At 39.5% G+C, this 18,749-nt stretch overlaps 1 protein-coding gene across 15 annotated transcripts in view; it reads left to right on the forward strand.

Annotated features, from left to right (window-relative positions):
• Positions 1–18,749, forward strand: part of SRRM1 (serine and arginine repetitive matrix 1) — a 31,969-nt gene that overhangs the window by 7,165 nt on the left and 6,055 nt on the right. For 2 of the 15 annotated variants that reach the window (XM_028511210.2, XM_028511222.2), the window contains exons 6-14: positions 1,508–1,711; positions 2,081–2,275; positions 2,802–2,921; positions 4,903–5,177; positions 10,100–10,180; positions 10,713–10,796; positions 12,945–13,089; positions 13,456–13,497; positions 16,915–17,025. In XM_028511210.2, the coding sequence (XP_028367011.1) occupies positions 1,508–1,711; positions 2,081–2,275; positions 2,802–2,921; positions 4,903–5,177; positions 10,100–10,180; positions 10,713–10,796; positions 12,945–13,089; positions 13,456–13,497; positions 16,915–17,025 (1,257 nt within the window). Of the gene's footprint in view, positions 1–1,507; positions 1,712–2,080; positions 2,276–2,801; positions 2,922–4,902; positions 5,178–10,099; positions 10,181–10,709; positions 10,797–12,944; positions 13,090–13,455; positions 13,498–16,914; positions 17,026–18,749 lie in introns of all 15 variants that reach the window. The other 13 variants (XM_028511209.2, XM_036025533.1, XM_028511220.2 and 10 more) reach the window with 12 other exon arrangements.

Raw genomic sequence — 18,749 nt, forward strand, 5'->3', positions numbered from 1 at the left:
AAAATAAATAAATAAAATCTTTCTCTAAAAAAATCTAGATTTGTTACCCATGTTGCTTTAGATTACATGTAGTAGTATTTAATTAGTCATTTTTAATATTTATCCAACTCTTCCCTACGTTTCCTTTTTTATTAGAAGTCTGTGTCCATTAACTGTTCATATTATACTTTTCTAATTCCTTATTCTGCTTTCCTTAGATGGTTGTACTGAACCCAAAACAGATCATTTATTTGTTTTCTTCTTCCTTCCATTGAGACTATGGTTAGGTTTCCATTTTTAAAGCCAGGACTCAGCTTCTGTATTTGTGGTCAAAGGTGAGAATTCTATTAGGCTTCTCATTTTTAGGGTTCTGTTGTTTCAGCAATCCGCTGGCCTTAGTAAAGGAAGGAGGTAATTTCTTTGTCCTTTTCATTTATATATTTGATATTAAAACCTACTTATCAAGGAAGCATTACTACAGGGTCTAGCAGAGTGTGGTTGGTAGGGTAATAGTATGGGTCTAATAATTTATCGTTTTAATTTGAGCATGTCACCTAAAATGTCGTATAATGTGCTTGAGTGTGATATTGTTGTTACAGAGTTACATGCTTATGATTTTGAAATAAAGGCGTTACTTGTGCTGGGCCCTGTATTTCTAGAGTTAAGCACAAATCGTGGTGGTAACTACTTACTGGTGAACCAGGTCTACTGCTTTACTTCAGGTTGGGGAATCATTGAAAAGGAAAGGGGGCTTCCTTTTCAAAAAATATCAATCTTATGCGAGATTGATCTGTTTCTCTTCTCTGGAGAACATACTGCTTTATTGCACTGGTCGTTTTTCTGGAATACCTAGGCTCTTCCTGATGAGCTCTAGCGGAACCTGTGCATCTCAGCTCAGTTTTGTCAGGGTTGAGTTGACTGGGGAATGTCTCTTCACGGCTGACCCTTGTACAACTTGGGTTGGAGCTGTGCGGGTCCACTTGTGTCGGTTTTTTTTTTAATAAATGCTGTAAATATATTTTCTCTCCCTGCTGATTTTTTTTAAGTTCCCTTGTGATTTTAGACTAGACAATACATAAAACATTTAAAATATTTTGTTAATTGTGCTATTGGTAAGGCTCTGGTCAACAGTAGGCTATCAGATTTTAGAGAGTTAAAAGTTAAACGAGGATTTTCAACTGCATGGAGTGTTGGCGCCTCTAACCCCCTACATTGTTCAAAAGTCAGCAATACTTTTAAGCATCACCTCCCTCTGAAAAATTGGTCTTTGGTCTCCTCATCTTGGGAACTGATTAAGAATGAAAATCTAGTTTCAGGTCAATGCTTCCTCCATTATAGAATGTTTCCATTGGTTTGCTTCCCTTTCTGGTTTTCTCTTGGCCCTTTCCCTATTAGGTAACTGTGGTAAAATATTTCCATAGGAAACTTAATGGTGTAATTAAAAAGATTAATCCCCACTTCTGCCTTTACCCTCCCCCCGCCCAATCCGCATTATTCAAAAACCTGAAAAAAACTGCTTTCATCCTAGACGCAAATCCAGATCTCCTTCCCCTAGAAGACGGTCTTCCCCTGTCAGGAGGGAGAGAAAGCGCAGTCATTCTCGATCTCCCCGTCACAGAACCAAGAGCCGGAGTCCTTCCCCTGCTCCCGAAAAGAAGGAAAAAACTCCAGAGCTCCCAGAATCATCAGCGAAAATAAAAGAGCCTTCAGTACAAGAGGCCACTTCTACTAGGCGAGTACAGAAAAATTCATTTATAAATACCACAGTTTTAGGCCACTAAGTTCAAATTGTGTAGGTTATAAGAGATGCCCCAAAGGAAACCGTCGCTTTCTGTTTGTAGTCTTTCAGGTGTTTTACGTGTTATAACTTGCGTTCTCCCCAATATTGTGAACAACTGTGCACTTGAAGAAAAATGTGTGCAGTGAGAACTGTTAGTTGCTGTCACTGGATTTCACTGATCTTTTAGAGCTCAGGAGAAGTCTTCATAGATTTTGAAAACTTTTTATAAAGAGAAATAACTTTATTCATTGAATTATGACTTAGGAGTCTGAGCACAAGAGGGGGGAAATAAGCTTTTTTTTTTTTTCTTCCCCCCACCAGCGACATTCTGAAAGTTCCCAAGCCTGAACCCATACCAGAGCCTAAAGATCCTTCTCCGGAGAAAAATTCCAAAAAAGAAAAGGAAAAGGAGAAGATCCGACCAAGGTCTCGGTCACGTTCCAAATCAAGATCCCGGACACGGTCTCGCTCTCCTTCTCATACTCGGCCTAGACGGCGCCATAGAACCAGATCACGGTGAGTTGTGGCTTTAAGATCTGCATAGAGCTCAGGCCTTACCTGCTACTCTCCCAGACAGAAGTAGGTAACTTGTTTCTTCCTTCCTTCCTTTTTTAAAAAGATTTTATTTATTTATTTTTAGAGAAGGGGGAAAGGAAGGAGAGAGGAAGAGAAGCATCAGTATGTGGTTGCCTCTCACACGCCCCCTACTGGGGACCTGGCCTGCAACCCAGGCGTGTGCCCTGACTGGGAACCAAACCCGTGACCCTTTGGTTTGCAGGCCAGCACTCAGTCCACTGAGCCACACCAGCCAGGAAGATAACTAGTTTCAAAGCAGTAGAAAACATTTAGTAAAATGTTATTCTTTGGATTTACAGAGAGAATTTGAGGACACTTTCTGTATACCATAAAATCTCTACAGAAATGGAATTGTATCCCTTGAAATCCATTTTTCTTTTTTAATATAGCTGTTGAGAAAACTGTGTCAAGCAATTCATTCCATGTTCCTGATTTATTCAGGCTCTAATTTTGTTTGTTATGGCAGATCATACTCACCTAGAAGGCGGCCAAGCCCAAGAAGGCGGCCATCTCCTCGAAGAAGAACTCCGCCAAGACGAATGCCTCCTCCACCAAGGCACAGAAGGAGCAGATCTCCAGTGAGACGGTGAGTTTCCTTTTCTTCTTTTAATTTGGAAGTGTAAGAATGCACCACACGTTGTTTTAGGCGCACGTGTGTTTGTGTTAGCGTCCCCTGGAAGAAAACTCATGAGTAGCAGAGGATGCTTTCCCGAGAGCCTGTCTCGCCTGAGTGTAAAGGCTGTTATTTGCAAAGAAAAATAATGGGAGTGGAATGTTGGAAAATAAAAAGAAGAAATTCACCATCTTATTGATACCTCTTGTTAATTTTGTCCTTTGAGATTCCACCAAGAAATCCTGTCAAGTAAGGAAGTTAGTCACCTTCCCTCTTTTTAGTTACCACGGCTTCTGAAAAGTAGATGACTACAGAGCCAGTAAGCTGCCTTTTACCAGTATTAAAGTAATCCACTTACATGAATTATACTTTCATATTTAAAGGTTTTTTGTCATCATAGAAATGAGTGCTTACTATAAACAATTCAAATAGAAATAACAAAGTTGAAAATTACCCAGCCCTGGCCAGGTGACTCAGTTGGTTAGAGCATTGTCCTGGTGCTTCAGGGTTGTGGGTTCGATCCCTGGTCAGGGCACATACAGGAGTCAACCAACAAATGCACAAATAAGTGGAACAAGAAATCGATGTGTTTCTCTCTCCCTTTCTCTCCCTCTCTCCCTCTCTCCTTTTCTCTCTCTCTCTCTCAAACCAGTATTTTAAAAATTGCCCATAATCCCATCCCATAGATTATTAGCAGTTTTGTGTCTGGTTGTTTTTTAAGAGGTTAAACGTTAAAATAACCCTCTTAATAACTGTTCTTTTTTTAAAAATCATATTAAAATCAGCATAAAGCAAAATGTTTTAATCTATCACTTAACGAAAAAGAATGTTGCTGTATCTGTTGAAAATACTGGCCTGGAGCACAGCAAAAATCTGTGCCTACTTAATGATGCATTTTATTTGTTTTTGCTATGCTTCAGATTATACTTGTACCAGAATTTTTTGATTTTGAGCCTTTTAAGGTTATTTTTCAGGTAACCAAATCAACTTGGAAGAATAAGCTCCATAATTTTTGTTTGTTTTCTGTAGTCTGTGGTTTTTCAGAATTCTCATTGTTTCTTTTTAAAGATATTTTTTTCTATGGGGAAGAGTTGTCAAGGTATATTGAACCATTTTATAACTTAAAAATTACAGAATTGATGTTAACTGCTGATAAATGAGACTGATATAAATTAGGTCAGTCAGTTTAGGTGTCACTTCTAAAATTGATTATTTCTCTGTAGGAGTAAAGTAATACTAGCGGTTTCTAGTACAAGATTAGTGGAAACAGCTATTTCTTAATATTGGAGTTTTGCAAGCAGCATGCTTTAATTGTGCTTACTGAGCCACGTAGCAATCAAAATATTTTGCAGATTGTGTAAGATTCCCTTTCAGGCAGTTTTTATCTCACACTTAAGGTAGGGTTTCTTTTTTTCAGGTTCTCAGGAACTCTTCTGCCAAAGGTGAATTCTGCAGGTACACATAATTGCAACAGAACTTACCACACATTTTGCCGCAGAATTCGAGAGGCCCCTGCTTCTAAGTTTATGTAGCTAAATGAATTCCTAATCTTGCACATCTCTTCAAAAATGCAACGTAAAGGTTGCTTGACATTGTGTTATTAAATAGAAAATACTTTGCTGCCCAAATTTTGTATGCAAACCCCAAAACACTGATATCTTTCCTAAGGAAGACAGAGCCTGGTTAGTTACATTAGCACCCAGCATATTTTATAACTGGAAGGTAACTCAAACACGATTTTTCAGAATAACTTACTTCTTTATAGTCTCGAACTAGCTGTTTCCTATGTTAGGTTATGGTTTGTTTCCCATTTTTTAAAAACTCTTTTTTTCTGCTTAGCTACATAAACTCAAAAGTTGGATACAAATAGCTGTATTTTTGCATAAACTGTACATGCCTGGATGGTCATTCGCTGTAAATGCGCAGTTGCTGAGTGTGAACATTTATTCCACAGAAGACGACGTTCATCAGCGTCCTTGTCTGGGAGTAGTTCGTCATCCTCTTCATCTCGTTCCCGGTCGCCGCCAAAGAAGCCTCCCAAGAGGACGTCCAGCCCCCCTCGGAAAACGCGTAGGTTGTCTCCTTCCGCGAGTCCTCCAAGGCGAAGGCACAGACCGTCACCTCCAGCAACTCCGCCGCCGAAAACTCGTCATTCCCCAACACCCCAGCAGTCAAACCGTACGAGAAAAAGTCGTGTTTCTGTCTCTCCAGGGAGAACTTCAGGTAAAGGTAAAAATCAAACAAATATCAACAATTACGTTCTTTCTTCACGTGTCTACAAAGTGCTCGGCCAGTAGTTGGCCACCCCCTTTTCCCTTCAAAGTATGAAGCAGCTGAGGAACATTCTTATCTGATGTATTTTGTAAATTGCTTAGAGGATCCCTTTTCTTCCCTGCTGTATGTCCTTGGGATTTGTTCAAATAGACTTTATGTGTGTGTTGTTTTTAGCGGTGCCTTCTGGTGTTGAGTAGGTAGAGAAATGTGTTTATCAGTCCGGGTGTTTGATTTGGGGTAACTTACCAAAGTCGTGTTACCGTGGTAGGGGTCGCTACATTACTGTGAGACCCCTGGACTCCCCTTCCTACCCCCCCAAATTTTTTTGTTTGATCTTATTTGAGCACTTCATATACTTTTTAAATCTTTTCTTGGCTTTACTGTACTCTCTGAGGGATGTGGTAGCCGATTTGCTTTTAAATTTAGGCTCTAGGCAGGGTTCTTGAGTGTCGTCGTTCCTTTCCCTGTGGATTGATGTGGAGGAATCTGTGATCTGTGATCCTGCCAGGCAAGGAGATGCTAGCTGTATTAGTCGGTGTGAAGGCTTGTTGGGGTTTCTTCCTTTAGTATCAGATACATGGTATAGGATCTGTTGGAGCAGAATTGGGCCTTTGGTACTCTGGGAGAGAATGGGAAAGACAGCCTAACAGGTGAGTAGTGAGGGAGGGGGCATATCTCAAAAGCTGCTACAATAATTGAATTTTAAGGAGCAACACACAGTTGCTCTGATCACATTGAAATTTTCAGGTTAGACACAAAACAGAATGGGGACGGGCGAAATTTTGACTATATTTTAATGAATTTAACATGTTTGGGATGTCTAATAAGCATTCTACTGCTTCATCTCCCTTTCCCCACCAGCCTGGCGCTGTGTTGATATCCAGAAGGGCAAATTTTGCTTACCCCTTTTGAACTCTGTCACAGTCAGGTATAGAAGATAAGCTGTCAGACTGAAAGGGGGATCATGAGAATCTGTTCGGAGTATGTATAGATTGTTTTCTGAATTTTAACAGGCTAATTTGATGATACATGATTAAATATTACATGGTCATGGCCATTTTTCTCGAATTAGCTCTGTAGGCCTAGACGGGGAGCTGGATAAGAATGAAGAAGCCTTTAGGTCTTCCAGGTTCAGGTTGAATTTAAGTATGGATGGGGTCAGGATCACTTTCCATACCCTCGTGTCCCATGTTACTTTCTGTTCAAGATTGGGAAAACCCCAGTCTGTCCATAGTCCCTGGTCACCATGTCCAAGTCTGATGCCATTGTCCTGACCTGACCTGACCTAGTTTTTCTTTCCTATGAAGTGTTGGGACTCCTGAATATATTTTCCTTTATCTGCAGCCAGGAAACTCTCTAGTGAGAAAATATTGTAAATGCTGTCACTTGCCACTTTGCAAAAACATATCCACTTAACGGTTTTCCTGTTTACATTGTATAGCCAAAGGGTAATAAATTTACCTGGACAGAAGGACTGAATCACTGTTAAAATAGGTTAATTGTTAAGAATTAGTAATTACCTTTTGAAGACTCTGCGTAGGTACAAACTGCTTGTGTTTTGATGTATTGTTGGAGGAAACAGGTGGCTGCTTTTCAGGGACAAGTCACAGTGGAGATAAGCCACCGTGGGTGGGGGACACAGGACTCGTGAGTGCTGTTCCCATGGATTCGGGGGGTCGATCTCTCCATGCGAGAACAAAACTCAGCCAGAGATGCAGTGTGATCAGTTAGCCAGAGGCTGCCCTGTGACCACGGAAGCTAAATATTGGTTTTAACAACTTGGAATAACTTTATAGTGAAATGAACCTAGCCATCTGTGATGAAATTTCAGAGCTAGAAACAACTTTGGAGATTGTCATCAACAAACAGGTTCTCAGGTTAAGGGTTAGGGCCGAGGTCAACCAGCCAGGACTAGAATTTGGGTTCTCATTCCCATTGAAAAATGGATACTTGGGCCAACTTTCCTGTTTCAAAATGCCTGTTCTGATTTCTGGAGGAGGGAAATAGAGAGCAGGGTGAAACTCTTTAGCTTCTGTACTTGGTAATCTGAGTTCAGAAATTCCTTTTTTTTTTTTGTAGTCTTCATGCCTAATAAGAGCAATGGTATTGAAATTCAATAGACTTTACTGTTGTAATTCATGTAGTAGTCACCAATCAGGGCTTTAAATAAAGATTCTGCTGTTGATAGTGGGCAAATGGAGTGGGAAAACAGGCAAGAAGAGTATTTGGGGGGATTTAAGAGGTAAATTATTTGTGTAATACGTATTTTCACTTGAAAAGGTTCCTTAGGAAGCATTTTGTAATCAATGGCATGTCATAGTTAGGTTGGTATTATCTTAGTACACAAAGTAATGCTTTGAAGTCAGCAGGGTAGTTAATGAAGTATGTTTACAGAGCATCGATACCTGTAGTGGTGGTAGTTTTCAGTTTAGATCAGTTTAGCCATATAAATTGTACTTGTGGTTCCTCAATGATTTTACTAATTCCGGTCACAATGACTTTATAAGTGATCTTTTGGGCAAGTCTGGAAGATTAATAATTCATAGGACTGTTGAAAATAAATGTAAAATACTGGTTTTCCTGTTGATTTTGAAGATTTCTGACTTCATGCTACAACGATTTTGCCCCTTGAATACAAAAAAATTAAAATATTTGGATGGGTAAAGTCTTACCTAGGCAAATAAACCTCAGTGAAATATTATGTTAATAATGCTATGATTCAACCAGTCATTGAACTAGAGAAGGGATATGTAATGGAAACTTGTCTAATGGCATAACTGTAATATTATAGTTTGATTGTATTATTTACTAAGTAGGCATTTGCCAGCCATCTTGCAAATGTAAAAACTCATTTTTAATGTTTCTTAAGGGAAAATGCATTCTGACATCCAAACACATTTTGGAACCCAGCTTTCCAAGGCAGTAACTTGGACATGTGGGTTTATAGATAATTGAATGACTATATATATTTATTTTTTATTTTTATTTTATTTTTTTAAAAGAATTGGAGATTAACTGCCACTTGAAAGTGAGGAATACTGACAGGGAGGGGTAGCAGCTCAAGTCCTTAAAAAATTAAAGCCTTTCTATTTTATTAAAAAAGACTTTATTAAAATATAAGCTTTAAATGCATTTATAGTGCTCCCATAGTTCATGATAACTAGGTGTTAACCATTCTTTACCCAGTCTGTCAGTTTGTCCAAAAGGCTTACTAGGTAGTATCATTAATAAAGTGTCGATCGCTTTATTTTTTATTTATTTATATTTTTATTTATTGATTTTAGAGAGAGATAGGAAGTAGAGGTAAGGGGAAAAATATCGATTTGTTGTTCTACTTATTTATGTATTCATTGATTGAGTCTTGTATTTGCCCTGACTGGGGATCAAACCTGCATCCTTGGAGTATTAGGACTAGACTCGAACCAACTGAGCTACCTGGCCAGGGCTAAAATGCTGGCTATTTACACTGGTGAATTCTCCAGTTTGACTCCTTTAGCAAAGATGAGATTGCTGTTTTACATTACTAATTCTTTTAACTTAATGCCCCTTGAATAAGCCTATATAGAATTTTGAATATAAGTGTCTATTAAATGAAATGTGTGTATGTTCTAGGTCAGACATCTCCGGTAATAGCTTTACAATTGTAAAGATCCTGAGGGGAATCAGGATTGTCTTTCTTTTTTTTTTTTGAGGGGAGGGAGGAGGAGAGAGAAACATCCATGTGCAAGAGATACATGGATTAGTTGCTTCTCACATGCACCCAACTGGAGGACCTGGCCTGCAATCCAGGCCTGTGCCCTCACTGGGAATTGAACTGGTGACCTTTCGGTTTGCAGGCCTGTGTTCGATCCATTGAGCCACAGCAGCCATGACTATACTTTATTTCAGTTGAAGCAATTAATAGACACAACTAGTAATTGTTGGGAATTAAAGCCTATACCCTAGAAATAGTGTTGGGGTCAGATCCTATTTCACTTAAGTTATGTGTGACTTTGAAGTCACTTCTATTTAAACCTCAGGTCTCTCCTCTTATAAAATGAAGGGACAGGGCGAGTGTTATTAGCAACAGTACTTAACATAGCATACAAAATGTAGTTGTCATAATTTTCCATTCAATTGTGAAAAGAGAAGTTAGATATAATTTATAACTTACTCCAACTCTCCTACTGCCTCAGGTATGTTTCAGAGCTGCTGCTGCTGCTTTTTTCCTTCTTTTTTTTTTCCTTTAAGCTTTGGAAAGACTCTTCCAGCCTTAGTATTTAATTATTCTTAACCATTGTGAAGGTCTGCTTTTTGAATAGGTAGTTTAAATACCTTCTGCTATTGTGAAGGTTATGCTCTACGTAATGAGTGTTCAGCCTTTTGGTTTGCTAGTTCATTCCTCCTCTTCAGACCATATATCTTTCTCTGAAAATTTCAGCAGATCTAATTTCTTAATCATTTATCATGTTTTCTTCATCTCCCCATAGTGAGTATTTCTGAAAGCTTTTGTGCTGACGAGGCCTCCGTAGATGGTGTTGAGTTGCGGGGAGCGCGCAGAGGCCTGCTGAGCCGAGTACCCTACACGGCAGCCTCAGGCTCGCGGTACTCAGAGACAGCTCCCGGTTTCTCTTGTTTCTTTCGGGTGACTCTCTGGATTCTAAATCATTGGAGAACTTTTTGAGACTTTTCATTCAGCATTCAAACATTCTTGCTTGTGCTTTAGGTACAATTCAGATGATGACAAAAAGGTCTTACAGAATTTTGTAATTCTCTGTAATTTCTTCATGAAAATAGTTGTACCTATTTTTATATTGTTAAGATGTCTTGTGAAGCTTTGTTTTGTTTTCTTCTTGTAAGTGGGTTTTTTTTGTTTGTTTGTTTGCCATACTCTCCAGTGACAAAACATAAAGGAACTGAGAAAAGAGAGTCCCCTTCACCAGCACCCAAGCCTAGAAAAGTAGAGTTGTCTGAATCAGGTAAGTTCTGTGTGTTTGTTTCAAGCTAAACGAGACCTGCTGCATATTTGGTCAGACCCTCTGGTTAAAGATTAATTACGGGCCATGGCTTAGTGGTTGAGAGCCAGGACTCTGAAGCCAGACCAGCCTCGTGTGAACCCCAGGCTCCAACTACCTAACTGCTTTTTGTTTAATTACTTAATTTAGCTTAGCCTCATTTTTGTCATATCTGAAATGTGGATAATAGTTATTGTCCTTTAGGTTTTTGTTAACTAACTGAAATAATGTTTATAAAGTGCTTGGCACTTAGCCTGACCTGTTATAGCAAATGCCTAAATAAGTAAATTTATTTTTATTATATTTGGTGGTGGTGGTTTAAGATGGTATTTTAAGCTTCTCCTTCTTTGTAAAAAAATACACACATACACATGTGGTGGTTGTATTCAACCCAACCAGATAGAAGTTTAAGAGACCATTTCCCAATTCAAATCTGTTACATTTTCTGTAAGCGTAACTAAAGAAGCACGTTCTAAATGCACCCATCTTTCAGAAGAAGATAAAGGCGGCAAAACGGCTGCGGCAGACTCTGTGCAGCAGAGACGCCAGTACAGACGACAGAACCAGCAGTCTTCATCCGGTACGGGCACCGATTACGTTTTCTCTACCTGCATTTTCTAATAAAAAGTACTTAAGATGTGCCTATCTGTCAGTATAGTGAGTAACTTAGGAGAAATATGTGCCTACATAGAAATAAAGTATCGATCTGCAGAGTGCAGCAATAAAAAGGGGAGGGTGTATGGAATTAGAGAAGTATCATTCTTTTCCCAGTCTCCAGTCCTGTTTCCCAAAGCTTTATTCAGAAAAATTTTTTAATGGGGGGAGAGAGAGAGAAACATTGATATGTTGCTTTACTTAGTTATACATTCATTGGCTGATTCTTGTATGTGCCTTGACCGGGAATCAAACTCATAACCTTGGAGGACAACTCTAATGAACTGAGCAACCTGGCCAGGACAATTCAGACATTTTCTGTATACATGTAAGCATCTTCGATTTAAAAAGAAAAAAACATGCCCTGACTAGTGTGGCTCAGTATCGGCTGCAAACCAAAAGGTCTCTGGTTTGATTCCCAGTCAGGGCACATGCCTGGGTTGCTGGCCAGGTCCGCAGTCAGGGGTGCACAAAAGGCAACCACACATTGATGTTTCTTTCCCTCTTCTTCCCTTCCTCTATCTCTAAAAATAAATAAATAAAATCTAATAAAAAAAAAAAAGAAAAAAACAAGCCCACACAAGCTCAAATTGTAGGTTATGTTGCCTGCCTTTTTTTTTTAAAGATTTTATTTACTTATTTTTAGAGAGGGAAGGGAGATAGAGAGAGAGAAACATCAATGTGCGGTTGCTGGGGGTTATGGCCTGCAACCCAGGCATGTACCCTGGCTGGGAATTGAACCTGGGACACTTTGGTTCCCAGCCCACGCTCCATCCACTGAGCTACACCAGCCAGGGCTATGTTGCCTGCCTTTTTAATGTAATATATCTAGACACCTTTCACTGTTCTTAAAGATCCATATTTTTTTATAGCAGGTGTTTTTGTTGTTTTTTTTGTTTGTTTTTTTCCTACTATACTTTTAAAAAAATTACTTATTTACTTTTAGAGAGAGGGGGAAAGAAGGAGAAAGAGAGGGAGAGAAACATTAATGTGTGGTTGCCTGTCACACACCCCCTACTGGGGATCTGACCTGCGACTCAGGCATGTGCCCTGACTGGGAACTGAACCAGAGACCCGTTGGTTCTCAGGCCGGCACCCAGTCCACTGAGCCATACCAGCCAGGGCACATACGTCTTTATTGTAACAATAGTTTGTAATTTAGTGAGCCAGTTGCCTATTTGTACATTTAGGTTGTTTCTAGTTCTTTTTGTATACTATGTGAAAATATCTGTAAAATAATAATTGAAAATAAAAATTTTGAATTAGAGTATGTGCACAGAAACTTGACTTTTAAATCAGATGTTCTGACTTTATTAGCTCAGTTAGCATTTGTGGCTGAGTCTGGACACTACCTTTTTTTTTTTTTTTTTTCCCTTCCATTTATAAAATGGAAACCAAAGCATCCCACGGTGGCATTGAGTTAGTTAAAAGTTACATGCCTTTTGCAATACTTTTTAAGGTGAAGTTAATGATGGAAAGGTTAGAAAATGCTCATAGATTTTGGGTGTTTTGGGTACTTGGAAATTTGTTTTAAATTTATTTTTTAGTATTTGGAGAACAGTTGTTAGTTATTTTAAGTTAAGGAAGCCATGCGCCAACAAGAGTTTTTCTCTTTGCAGTCTTAGATGTTTGCTACCAGGCCTATAGGAAATGTCGCATATGTATTTGCTTGGTAAATGCTAGGGACATGGAAGTAAGTTATCCAAACCCTGATAAGACTTTCCATAGCCTTTAAAGTGCTTACAGTAGTAACAGTCAAGTAATTGAGTGCTTTTTAAGCTTTACTTAGTTTTTAGGAAAATGACTAGATTCTTAGAAGTCATTGGGTCTCCATGAATAGTGCTGTGGAAATGATTTCTATAACCTATTTGTGTAATAATAATGATTGTGTTTATTTGTTTGTAATCGGTTTTCAAGTCCCTGAGCAGACAGTGGTATTGCCTCTGTTAGAGGTGATGGTTGTATAGATATTTGTGGACTTGCTCATTTGGACGCTCCGCCCACTTAGATTCAGAAAGCGCAGACACTCTTGAGCGCAGGCCTACTGTAATAGTTTGTTTGTATGTAATTGTAGATTCTGGCTCCTCCTCTTCCTCAGAAGATGAGCGACCCAAGAGGTCCCACGTGAAGAACGGTGAGGTGGGCCGGCGGCGGAGACATTCGCCTTCCCGCAGTGCCTCTCCATCCCCCCGGAAGCGCCAGAAAGAGGCTTCCCCTCGGTAATGGCTTTTCGTGGTAGTCCTCCCTGCTGTTTGTAGTGATAAAATGTCCTGACTACGAGACGGGCTGTGGGCTTATTTTAGAATTTGTCCAACTCCTTGATTTCAAGGATGGATGGACATGCTCACATTTTGGGGGGTGGGGGGTTGCTTTGTTTGGTGGTTATTGGCTAATGAGAACTTGGGGAGTTTCGTACCACCATGTGATATGTGGGCATGATTGAAAGAATACCAGTTAAATTGTAGCATTAATTCCTGAACAGTTTTGAATGTTTAAAATATATATTTCCATTAATGATACTTAACACCATTGAAGTAAATTGGTGAATGGAATTCTTGACGTTTGTTTTTCTCCACTGCTCTCAGGATGCAGATGGGAAAGCGATGGCAATCGCCAATGACTAAAAGGTTGGTTAGACACTACTTTGTAACTCAGGGCTACACGTCAAAGTTGTGACTTGACTCCCTGTTTAGGTGACCCTGTCCAGTTCCTAGGTGCGCAGTGGGTGGAGAAAGTCCTCAGTTGTTTTAGTTTAATTATGTGTCTTTACACATCAGATCAATGATAGAATTGTACACTGTTCATTTTAGAATGCTATTTGAAGTTAGATTTTTGTACAGTTACAAAATCTGTAGTAACAGCACCCAGGTTTAGTGGGGAAGGACTTGGTGGTGATATCAGGGATGGCAAGAAGAAATGTGCAGAGACTCAGAAAGTGGAAAAGGAGTGTCAGGCCTCGGCCCCTGTTCAGCGTTTCCTATGGTAGGCAGTTAGGTTTGTACATCTTCATTAAACCTTTTTGATTATTGGTGTCTGTGAGACCCAAAACCAATAACATTTTAGAGTCAGATCACACCTAGACAGCTTTAAGTGAAGCCTGTCTCCTGAGTTTAAAAAAAGAAAAAAAAACAGGCCCTGGAGTCGAGAAGTGAACCTTTCAGGGTCCCGGATCTTAAATGACGTACGTTACACCGTCCTCACTGGTCTTTTGTTTTGAGGGTTTAGCTGCCACTAAATTTCTAAGTATTTGGTCTTCCTAAAACTATCCTGTTCTTATTTTTGGTTCTATTTTTGAAGCTGTTTTATTTTAGGTAGTCTCATTAGTAAAAGTGTTTTCTTGGACAGCTTCTTTGGAACCAGTCAGCAGTGCTCATGGTGGGGCTAAGCAGTGCATTTGTATCGTGGAAGTAACTATTACTTGTCAATAAAAAATGAAAATCTAGAAAAGATAAATTAGGTGTTAGTTTCCAGCTATAATTACCTCTTGCTTCTGTCAAATTGCTAGTACAGCAGATGAAAAATTACAAAATCAGTTTAGTGGTGAGACTTCTTCCCTTTCTCCCACCCCCCAAATTATGGAACTGTTTTCTTTACTAGAAAAAGATCTCTCACTACAGTGAAATCAACGTTTAGGTTATTGCCTTGTCCCGGGATATTTTTGTTTTGTTTCTCATTTAAAAAAGGTACTAAATTGTACTAGTAGCCTCAAGTTGAGTGGTTTTGGAAATTGCCATCAGGCGTCTGGGATTTAGAGATGGAGAGAGAATTGTTTGGGATTATGCTTCAGTATTGTATTTTAAGAGGGGAAATACAGCCTGGTTTCTAGAATTTTTTGTGTAAAGTTTAAACATTGAAAAATGTATTTTCCATCCTCTTAAACGCTTGTCTTTGCCAATGGAGCACTCCTTAACCTAAAGGAAGTATGTTGATTATACGTAGTGTAGCTGATCCTGTCTTAGGTGCTTGTCACATCTGTAGCCTGTCTGTTACCAGTGTGGCTGGTGAAGCGGATTGCTCTGAGGAGGTCATGGCAGAGATCACAGCCTGGCCCCCCGTTACAGGACTGCTCTGTCCCTGAAGACGTGAGGGGCCAAGGGCTGCGTCCGATTGAGGCTTACTGAAACTGAAACTTAGGGGAACACTTTTCTACTCAACAATTTGAAGCCTTCACACATTTGAAGGCTTAGTTTGGCATTAGTGTTCAGAGTAGCTAGAAAATGCTTAGCTGCTTTTTTTCCTTTTTTTATTTATTTTTAATCCCTGAAATGTGTGCCTTACCAGATCATTTAAGAAACTGTAGCTTTCAGATCATAGAACCATGTGCTGTGAGGACTCCAGTTCGCTGAAAAGTGATTGTCAGCTTTTTCTGGCAGTTCCTTGAGTTACGCTACTTTGGTGGGGGTTTTATTTATTCTTACTCTTCAGTTATTTTCTTACATGGAAACGAGACACCGAAGGTCATTGCTGAAAGGAACCTTTAGTTATTTTACAAATGAAACAGGCACAATATATCTATCAGGTCATTAGTGTATCATAATAGATTCTAATCTAAGTTCAATTTTTAATGACTTTCTATTTTATTTAAAGTTTTATAAACAAATGGGGAGTATATTTTTAAAGAGAAATCACATACCCAAGAGTAATGGCCTCTTATGCTGTTGTACCTACTGATAACACACTGGGAGTCCTGGCTCAGGTCCCCTCGTCCTCACAGTTCATGGATGTAAACCTTTGCTTTTCTTCTTTTTAAGTTAAAACCCAAATGTTTTTTTCCATTTGAAATCTTCATTGCCCGTTGAAACGATACTGCAGTCACCCTGTTTCTCTTCAACCTTTAAGTGCCCTTTTTTGTGATCAGTAGTTCGACGTCTCCGTTTCATTCACCTGAAGCTAATCTGTTATTGCCTCTTGTAGTTTATATTTTAAATCTATTCAAAGTGAAGTCTTAGTCCCCTCAAGGCATAAACAAATATAAGTTGAAAATTTAATTTAGTGATGATTTCAGAAATTTCTTCTGCTCTGTTTAAAAGCGCTCTCCTTAGTTTTAAAGGGAAACCAAGACCAGTAAACTTGAGAAAATATTTTCAGATTCACAGGAAGCACCAGTAGTAGCCTACTGGGCAAGAAATTCAGATTAATTACATTATTTGGCTACTTTGTATACACAGATTTACCCAGAAGGTGGCAAACTGGCTTAGTGTGTATTTTAATGTGTCTGTAGGAAGGTGTCTGTGAGTTAGTCTAGTCGATACAGTCGTATATTCCAGGTGTGCTTTCTGTGTCGGTTGTGTGTTGGTGAGCTTGGAATTGAGATGCTTGTGACCTTATCTACACTTTAACCAAGTCGGTCCCAGTGATAGCTTAGTGCTCAGACTGCTGTGGTCCTTGTCTTTGGGACAGTGTTTTTACTCAGTAGTGTGCAACTCTGGAGCAGTGGGAATACATCAAAAAATCAAGAATTTGGAGCTATGACACCCAGTTTTGGGGCCTTAAGCTGCTGGTAACTGTTAGAATTTAAAATATCTTTGTTAGAATATTCAGTTTTTCTAGGCTTCAGTGCATTGTTCCTAATAAGGAATTGGAGAATCACCTTGCGAGCCTTTTCAAAATAGCACTGGCTAGACCATCGCCCAGACCTGATGAGTGCAAAGCTCAGATAAGTTCCGTAGGTGATTGCGGTGTGTGTGCCAGTTTCAAAGCAACACTCTGACACATGTTTTTAAACTTGCTTCGTAATGTTAAGACTAAGACTACTTTATACTGTGACCCAGGCTCCATATTTATATACTGGAACAGAAATTTCATTAAAAAATATATGCCCTTACTATAAGTAATTTTCTGATTTTCTATTTTTTTAAAAAATGCTGGCTCATACCCAGGGTCTTAACTGATAGTATTGACCCATAGTTTGTAAAGCACTGTTCTGGGGGATAGAGGAATAGTTGTTGCACTTTGGGTTAACAGTGATTGAAATGGTGTTGTTTGGATTACTTAATTGTAAATGCTACTAACTCAGAATCAACTATAATTCTTCTTTGGTTTAGCGGTAGACGGAGGAGAAGTCCCTCCCCACCACCCACCAGAAGGCGACGCTCTCCTTCTCCTGCCCCACCTCCTCGGCGGCGGAGGTCCCCCACCCCACCACCGCGGCGGAGGTGCGTGATCAGATACGCTTGTTGAGTCCGTGGAGCAACTTCGAATCTTACGACTGAAGTATCTGTTACAGTGGCATTGCTCGGCCATCCACAAACCACTGCCTATTATGTGATTCCATTTATGTGAAAAATCAGAACACACGAATCTGTACAGTGGATTCGTGGTGCTGGGGTGGGTGTGGCGGTGGAAATGGTTGCACAGCTGCGAATATGCTAAACTGTTGAAATGTACACTTTAGATAGTTGAATTTTATGCTGTCTGAATCATACCAGTCAAGATACTGGCTAAAAAGATGAAAACACTGTTTAGTGATTTCAAAGGGAAAAGTTTGGGACCGGACAAAAGTAGTTTACAGTTTTAACAGAAAATAATATAATAATGCAAGAGTAAACTCTGTGTTTCACTTACTCAAAACTGTAAACCTACTTTTGCCTCACCCTGTATTAGTTAAGAACTCCCAGCACACACTTGTCTTAACTAAGGAATCCAAGTTAACATCCTTGGTAACACATATTGATGTCACATAATTTCTAGATACCTCTGCAGTATCCTTACCAATTATGTAGAACCTCAGGGTAATTATTAGGAAATACCAGACAACCCCAATTTGAAGATCATTCTACAAAGGAACCGACCAGTACTCTTTAAAAAATGTCAGTTATGAAAGACAGAGTAACAGTTACAAATCAGCAGAAACTTTTAGGACACGTGGCAACTAAATGCAATGTAGGATTCTGATTTTTAGAACTTGGAACAGAAAAAAGGACATAAGTGGGAAATGGATGGTAGTGGTACTTTAGTACTGTTAGTACGGAGGTTAATTTTTCCAGTTCTGTGAATTTTTCTATGGCTATGTAAGATAAGTGGCAAATCTTAACTGTTATTGCAACTTTTCTTTAAATCTAAAATGATTTCAAAATAAAAGTTCAGGGAAAATTTGTAATGACATTACCAAGCAGTAAAACGGCTACTACCACTCATGCGTACCTGTCATGTGCCAGGTAAAGTGCTAGGTGTTTATGTGCTTTATCTTCAGTCCTCAAGATGGTCTTGCTTGGTAGGTGGTACTGTTCCCATTTTTCAGGTAAAGAAGTAGAGATTCATAGCTAACAAAATTGCTCAAGGGCAAAATGGAACTGCATTCTACCGTGTTGTTCCTTGTCTGGGCAGTAAAATATTTTGAGCTCAAGGCCTGAACATTGCAAGAGCAAATGGTAATTGGACCTGAATGTAGTAGTAATTCAGGTTGAATTCCCAAGAAGCAGGTTAGTGTTGTGTAGGAATTCAGCATTACGAGGAAGGCCAGGTTAGGCTTCCACAGGGATTTCACATTCTGCCTAGCAGTGAAGTTCCATTGAAAAAATGGTCCCCTTTTTTATATATATATAGAGGGCGGGGGGGGAGATTTTATTTATATTGATCGGTTGCCTCTTACACGCTCCCAGCTGGTGACGTGGCCTGCTACCTGGGCCTGTGCCCTGACTAGGGATCGAACCCATGACATTTTGGTTTGAAGGCTGGCACTCAATCCACTGAGCCATACCACTCAGGGTGAAAAGTGGTCTTTTGAGAAAGAAAATGCAAGTGTCTCTTTGAAGGGGGTAGAGGTGCTTTTTAAAGCTTGTGCAGTGAACTCTGGTTCGTGAGAGTCCAAACACCAACGTAGGGGACCACATAGGAAAATTTGTAAGTTGACCTAGTAGAGTCCTACCAATGTAATGAT

This window comes from Phyllostomus discolor, chromosome 5 (assembly GCF_004126475.2).
Source record: "Phyllostomus discolor isolate MPI-MPIP mPhyDis1 chromosome 5, mPhyDis1.pri.v3, whole genome shotgun sequence".
Classification (NCBI taxonomy): Eukaryota; Metazoa; Chordata; class Mammalia; order Chiroptera; family Phyllostomidae; genus Phyllostomus; species Phyllostomus discolor.